Source organism: Phycodurus eques, chromosome 21 (genome assembly GCF_024500275.1).
Source record: "Phycodurus eques isolate BA_2022a chromosome 21, UOR_Pequ_1.1, whole genome shotgun sequence".
NCBI classification, from domain to species: domain Eukaryota; kingdom Metazoa; phylum Chordata; class Actinopteri; order Syngnathiformes; family Syngnathidae; genus Phycodurus; species Phycodurus eques.
The window spans coordinates 12,163,387-12,170,877 of NC_084545.1; the positions used below are offsets into that span (position 1 = coordinate 12,163,387).

Below are 7,491 nucleotides of genomic sequence, written 5' to 3' on the forward strand. Positions count from 1 at the left end.
CACCACTATTTGTTCAACTTTTCCTCGAGTATGCAGTATTAAATTTAGTTATGTAATAACTGAACGTCAGTATAATGTTACAGCATGTTTAAATATTGTTGATTTAATCGTTCCAATAAAATAAAAAAAGGCTAAAATATATCTCTAGAAATCATACGAAACGCAATATTTAAAGCCATAAGATTTGACACTTGATATTAGTGTGTAGTAACACTCCATGCCAGCCGGGGGCGTATTGAGTCAATTTGAGCATCGTCGCAATTGTCCCCTGCGCCCCTCAAACAGAAAAGATGGAGGCTGAAAATAGCTCGCAAATGCAAGATGAGAACGCGGCTCTTGCGGTGAAGAACTCGGGCGAGCAGTGTGACACCGCCGCCGAACCAAATGCATCAAAGTTGACGCTGTATCACTGGACGCAGTCGTTCAATTCACAGAAGGTAAGCGTCCCCCTTTCAGCACCAGACGTCCACGGACAGCTCCCGATCGGAGACGCCCGTGTGGTGTTTACGGAGACGGAACGCGTCATCTCGCACACGTGAACTCGTGCCACTGAAAATGCTCGGATGTGACTACATCAGCGTTGCTGGCTGCATTGTTGCGTTTTTCTTTTTCTCGTTCCGCTCTCATTTACAATATATCCGCACCAGTTTTCAGTGTTGGGAAGTAACGATGTACAACAGCTTGGTCCTGTAGATTTTTCAGGTCTCTGTACTTGAGCATTCTCACGTCTTTTTTTTCTCTCCCTACATTGTAGAACAGATTTTTGAACATTCTACTCCTTCTTTTGTCAAAATACTGTTGTTACTTTTTTTTTTCCCTAAGCCGTAATTGATAGAGGGAGGCAGGCACGTGCACTGGCATTTTTGAGGCAGGTGCTATAGCCCCCAAAAAGGCACCCATCGCAAATATTATTCGTACAATTAAGAAATAAACAGTAGCATGTCTTTAACTCGTATTTATTTCTGTCAACACAATAAACACAGTCAATAATACAACTATTAACAAAGGAAGTGAAGTGGATATGAAAATTCACCCCGTTCAAGTGCAAGGCGGGAGCATATGTACAATTCTCCCAAAAACTCAAATGAATGCTCGTTACATTTGGGTAAAATTGATTAAAGAGAGGGTCATTCTTCTTTGAAATAATGATGAATGGAGAAAAAAATGGGCACTTTTTGGTTCAGGGCAAAGGAGAAGGTGCTTGAGTACCACCTATTGGCTATGTGTGCACGTGCCTGGAGAGAGGTGAAGTCAACTGCCGTTAAGATTTTTGAGCTCTTGGGGGCATATAAGGCACAAAACACTGGGACGGTGACATGATGGAACGTGAACAAGGGAGCATTAACGACAATGTAAACAGATACAAAGAAGCAAGATATTCCCCATTAATGGTTTCGGAGACTGTTTGATGCTGTCAGCTACAAGAATAATTTGTGGTAAATGTGTTGTACCAGCCCAAAAAAAAAAAAAAAAAACCACCAGCTTCTGGCATTCAAAAATTATCAAAAAAAAAAAAAAAAAAAAACCCACACATGCAATAATTATTATCATTAGCAAATTTAGCAATGGTACCGAGTTGACGACGTTAGCAAAGCTATGGGAACACGTTTTGATGGCATAAACCTCAAGCCAATGATAGCTTGCTCTTAAACAACACATGCGACATAACTTTTTTTTTAATCTAAAATATTTTTCCTCTTCTCACTGCGAACACGATATAAGTTCATAAAAGAGGGAAACCTTTTTGTGCGAAGAGGCATTTTTTGTTGTTGTGCCAAGTTATCAAAACGCGTAATTGTATTCATGACATAAGAATATGTCATCAATGCGGAACAAAAAGGCCACGCTTTCTGCCGTAATTACTATTTTACATTGAGTTTTATATTTATGGTTTAGATGTGTTTTCATACCAATAATAACTGCAATTATGACTTTACAACCACATTTGCGTAGGTGAGCGACATAAGGAACTCCATTGAAAACCGAGGACCCGTGTATTATTGAACCATTGTAGAACTGCACTGCATTATACTCAGAGGTGTTTTTAATGTTTTGGTGCTACAGTATGATTGCTGAAATATCAGAAACAGCTCTCAGTATGATGTAGTGCAGTTATACCACAACCACTACAACAAACATATTGTTAAATTAATACCTGAAAACGTCAATCAAAATTGAGCTATCTTTATCTTTGCAAAATGGGAATTTTTGACACTGATCTCTGATCAGATTTAATTATCTTGAAGATGAAAATGTACCTAAAATGAAGATATGAAAACCTCCTTTTCCCAGGTGCGCCTGGCCATCGCCGAGAAAGGTTTGCGTTGCGAAGAGTATGATGTGAGCTTACCACTCAGCGAGCACAACGAGCCCTGGTTCATGCGTCTCAATCCCACTGGCGAGGTGCCCGTCCTGGTGCACGATGACGGCGTCATCTGTGACCCCACGCAGATCACGGACTACCTGGAGCACAACTTCACCGACGGTAAGACCGCAATGAAGACGGCAGCAGATTCAAATAAGTGACAGCAGGGTTGCACTTTTTCCTTTTTCTCATCATTTATGTTGATTTTGTGTTTGTTAAAGGGGACATATTATGGATTTTTGTTTTTGTTTCTGAGAAAACACCAAAGAAGAATTTTCTTACCGCTGTTAGCTAGTGCTACTCTGTGCATCCGGCGACCTTTTGGCTTTGATGTCGTTTTTCACCGCTCCGTGCTCGGACTGAAAAAGGAATGGCGCTTGCACAAAATAGAACTGAGTTACTTGGTTGTTTTACACTTGATGGGAGAGAAGGCAGTCCAGAAACCCAACCATTTGGATACAAACAATAAAAAGTAGGCAACATTTTTCATATTATGTCCCCTTTTAAGTTTAAGTTGCATTTATGTTAATGTTTCACTTATTTTCTTTTGGCATGTATCGACCCATGATAGATTTATGATGATGACTTAAGTGGAGAGAAAATCTGGTAAGCACGGAATCATCTCACATAATGCAGCCTTGGTTTCGTGTATTCTCCCAAAGCCAAAATGGCAGTATTTTATGGAAATCTGTTTGAGCATTTGTTTTCCTCGATATCCATCTTGAGGTTTGCGTACCAGTACACTCTTTGTCCTATAGTAAGACAATTCAGCGACTTAGTCTTACTAGTAATGTCTATTGCGTTAGTTGTGCTATTTTGGCCTCCAAGTATGCAATTAACCTCGTTTTAAAAAGCGTACTCATACATGGACCTTAACCTGCATATCGAGAATAATAAATAAATGCTCATGTGGCTTTCCATCGTCTTTTCTGTTTCACTCTCTTATTCTTCACCTGCAGGCGGCACTCCCAGGCTGATTCCAGAAGAGGGAAGCACATACTACCACAGAGTGCAGCACTACAGAGAGCTGCTGGACTCGCTACAGATGGACGCCTACACGCACGGCTGCATCCTCCACCCTGAGATCACTGTAGACTCGCACATACCGGCTTATGCCGCCACAAGCATACGAAGTAAGAATCACATTTGTTTCAATGTTTCCCCTACGCTTGTCTGGGTTTTCTCTGGGTACTCTGTGCTGTATGTTAGATTAATTGAAGACCCTAGATTGGCAATAGGTGTGAACGTGAGTGTGAATGGTTATTTGTGTGTATGTGCCCTACAATTGGCAGATCTGCTCGATCTGGTGGGGCATTGCCCTTTGCCCCTAAAGCAGAGTCGCTACTAACTAAGGTTTTTGTTTTTTTCCCCCATGCCACAGCGCAGATCCTAAACACAGAATCAGAGCTGAAGAAACTGGCAGAGGAGAACCCGGAGCTCAAAGATGCCTATATAGCAAAACAGAGGCGCTTAAAGGTGAGTCATAAAAGTTATGATTCTCGAATTGTCATGATTGCATGCTAATCTTAACTATGTGATTGAAATGGTTTCTGCAGTCCAAGTTGTTTGACCACGACAACATGAAGTACCTAAAGAAGCTTCTGGATGAACTGGAGAACGTGATGGATCAGGTTGAGACGGAGCTGCAGAGGAGGGTGGAAGAAACACCAGGTAGCAAAAAGTTTGAGACAACGCGTTCATGTGAGTTGCTGTAAAGCGGAATCTTCTCTCTCAGAAGAAAACAGTCAACAGTCGTGGCTGTGCGGCCAGTTCTTCAGCATGGCCGACGTCTCCCTGGCAGTCACCCTGCACCGTCTCAAGTTCCTCGGCTTGTCCCGCCGCTACTGGGGCAACGGCAGCCGCGCCAACCTGGAGGCCTACTACGAGCGCGTGCTGGATCGGCCGGCCTTCAGGAGAGTCCTGGGCCACGTCAACAACATTCTGATCTCGGCCGTGCTCCCGGTCGCCTTTCGCGTGGCTCGGAAGAATGCGCCGGTCATCGCCGGCGCCACTTTTTTGATCGGCCTTTTAGGCGGAGCCACATACCTGGCCTTTCTTTACATGAGGAGGAGGTTGACTCTGTCCAGTTGGGGAAGCTGGAGCTGAATTTATGGGGTTGCGCAAATCTCGCATATTTAAAATCAAAGTCAAAGAGTATTCATTGATTCAATCATACGTAAAAGAATTACATTATTTCCAATTGCACGCAAATGAATTCAACCCTCGTTGTATATTAGATTCATCTGCAAAATTTCCAAACTACACAAACTACTCAATTCCATCATCACAGGATTGCAAAGGGGTGGAACATTTCCTGTAAGTTTCCAGTCAATTTACAAGGGATTTTAAGATTCCCTTGTAATATTCCCAATTGGAAAACTTTCTGTGGGAATTATAGGAATTTGTTGGAATTAAGTGAGAATTTATAGGAATTTACTTGGAATTGAGGCTAATATTATAGAAAGGTGTCATATTTAAGCATAAACATAGAGATTTTGTTTTGTTATAAGCAGCCATCCTTGCAGAACATAGCTCTCCTTGCCCACGTGAGGGTGTTTGCGTTTGCTCAGTTTTTGTTTATTTCTTTATTTTTTAACTACACTTGAGTGGTCACATATCTGAAACCTGCTTATACTGTACCTCAAATTTCAGAAAATCGACCTTGGAAATACTCGTAAGTTGGGGCAGTCTTAAGTCATGTAAAAAAATACATTTAAAAAAATCGATTTCCACAAAATTTAACAGGGGTGCGTGGGTTTTCTCCGGGTACTCCATTTCCTCCAAAACATACAGGGTAGGTTGATTGAATACTCTAAATTGACTGTAGGTGCGAATTTGAGTGCGAATTTGAATTTGAGGCTCCAGCACGCCCACGACCCTAGTGAGGATAAGCAATACAGAAAATGGATGGATGGGTGACATATAGGCCAAGGAAGATCCCATTAAATTTTGGTGAGAACCTGGATAAAGGGCTGGAAAAATCAATCCATCAAATGAACTGTCCGCCCACTAAAAGCATGGTACCACATATCTGTTCGTCATTCTCCATGAATCGATGTCGTGCCCTGTGCTGTTATGAGTGACATTCTTGCTAGAAGGGCATAGCATTGGAAAAAACAACAAAGCTACTGGTGGTTCTTGCACATTACTGTAACTAAAAATAATCAATCATTTGCAAAGCATTCAGAGTAGACCAATGCTTAATTCAGCTTAAAAAAAAAAAAAAAAAAAAAAAAAGTATCACAAGCTAAATTGTGGTTAGTCATAGGACAAGCATGTACCAAATGTATACAGTTTGGTTGCTTCTTGCATTAATAGCCAAGGAAATGTATTGCTGGGTCAACTTCAAGCGGAACATTTTCAATATGCCATAAAAGTGCATTTGTATGCACCCTCCCCCTCTCATGACTACATCATTGCGCTCTGAAATTTCAGCACAACTTCGTAAAAAGCCAAATCACTTGTCTTCTCCAGACTTACCTTCAAAAGCACCTGTGTAAAATAAGCTTTCTTCTGAAACACTCTCCGGCGTCTCCCGCCCATCCAGTGTAACTGAGAACGACGGAAAAAACGTCCAGTTGGTCATATTGTAAGAAGCTCTATATACTGTATATCAGTGATTTTCAAACATCTGACTCTGAAAATGACAAAACAGTCCCAGACTTGGGATGCAAGTCCAAATCTGCAGGCCGTCATTGGCACGAAACACATCCGGACGACTCACGTGAGCCGAGCTGCACGTAAAGCAGAGCAGACACATGTTGGACGCCTACAGTCTGTCTGGCCTGTGGGCTCGGCATCTGGTGGGCTGCGTATTGTAGCTGTCATTGAGCGCACGGCCACTGGCTCATTCCGGCAGAAGTCAATAGTGAAAAAGGCCAATGGTTGCAATGGTGCCATTTGGAATAGAGGAGCAATGCAAATTCATTTATTCTCATTTGGTGTAAAGTTTTTCCTGGCATTGTAGAAATTGTTTACTCAAATACAACACAGGTGCTATATCAAAGCTGCATATATCCTAATTTTTGGTAACTTCATTTGGCAAATTCTGCAAACTGCAAACACAATAATACTTTTTAATTAATCTCTCTCTTAGTATGTCAATCAAAACAGAGCATGTATATCTTGGTAAAAGAAGAATTTGCGACAGATTTATTGACCGTGCAAGTGTACCGAATGATGTGCATACACGCACGGTTCCACGACGGAGCAGCGTTTTCTCATTCAGCGTTGAGACTGTAGCAACCTATTTTTTGTTGTGTTAATTTCGTAGATAATGATAACTAACGTTTTGATACACCGCTTGATCGAACGAGGTGAATTTCAATCCATGGAAAAGGAAAAAAAAAAAAAAAATACTGTACATGGTAGATGTTGAAGGACACCGATGAAATAAGAACTTGAGAGAATTTGGGAAGGTTATAGCTCTGTATGCCATAAATAATGGAGTACTGTACAAAACAGCTTGAAGCAAAGTGCATGCTCACACAAATTTATGAAGGGTTGGAAAACTTGCTGTGGGGTAAGTCTCTGGGAATGAGAAAACAGCTTGAATAAATACAAATGTTGCGTAAATAAACAGTAAATAGAGGCTTATTTGAATGTGGAAGGCAGGCTGTAGCAGGTGTGGGTACAGATACTGGAATTGGAACCTCTACCAGTTTCCCTTAAAAGGTGCCTGCTTTTAGTTTCTTGCAAGAGACGCAGCTCTTAACCAAGCAATCAATCCATCAAAATCAATTCTGTTCTTTGTCAGAACAATTTTGAAAAGGACTTTGTCTGTTCTCTTTGAGGTCCAAAAAGCCACGCTGGATAAATTCAGTGTAAAAGAACCTGCATTATCGGGTTTTCAAACTTGAATGACACCAATTTTGAGGTCTAATGTCAGTGAATGAACTCCGATGCATTTGGGCCTTCTCCTGTCCTAAATCTAGATATAGATTAGGTTTACATTTACACATACATATTCTAAACATCCTCAAGCACAGTAAAAACAGTTATTCATCCAATACATGACACTGCATTACACTTTGACTTATATTCAATTGAAATGACAATGCATTTAATGTTCAAACTGATGTTTTGCAAATATCGTCTCATTTTGAATTTGATGCCTGCAACACATT

At 41.1% G+C, this 7,491-nt stretch overlaps 1 protein-coding gene across 1 annotated transcript; it reads left to right on the forward strand.

Annotated features, from left to right (window-relative positions):
- The first annotated feature begins 286 nt into the window (after positions 1-286).
- gdap1 (ganglioside induced differentiation associated protein 1) lies at positions 287-7,166 on the forward strand. The gene is made up of 6 exons (XM_061666349.1): positions 287-437; positions 2,293-2,485; positions 3,325-3,498; positions 3,747-3,841; positions 3,922-4,036; positions 4,101-7,166. Exons 1-6 carry the CDS (start codon positions 291-293, stop codon positions 4,469-4,471), a joined length of 1,095 nt encoding a protein of 364 aa, XP_061522333.1. The 5' UTR covers positions 287-290; the 3' UTR covers positions 4,472-7,166.
- Positions 7,167-7,491: the final 325 nt, after the last annotated feature.

Coding starts and splice junctions, on each gene's coding strand:
- gdap1 (XM_061666349.1), top strand. CDS start 291: ATGGAGGCTGAAAATAGCTCGCAAATGCAAGATGAGAACGCGGCTCTT. Junction 3,499..3,746: donor TGCCGCCACAAGCATACGAA/GTAAGAATCACA, acceptor CCCATGCCACAG/CGCAGATCCTAAACACAGAA. Junction 3,842..3,921: donor CAAAACAGAGGCGCTTAAAG/GTGAGTCATAAA, acceptor TGGTTTCTGCAG/TCCAAGTTGTTTGACCACGA.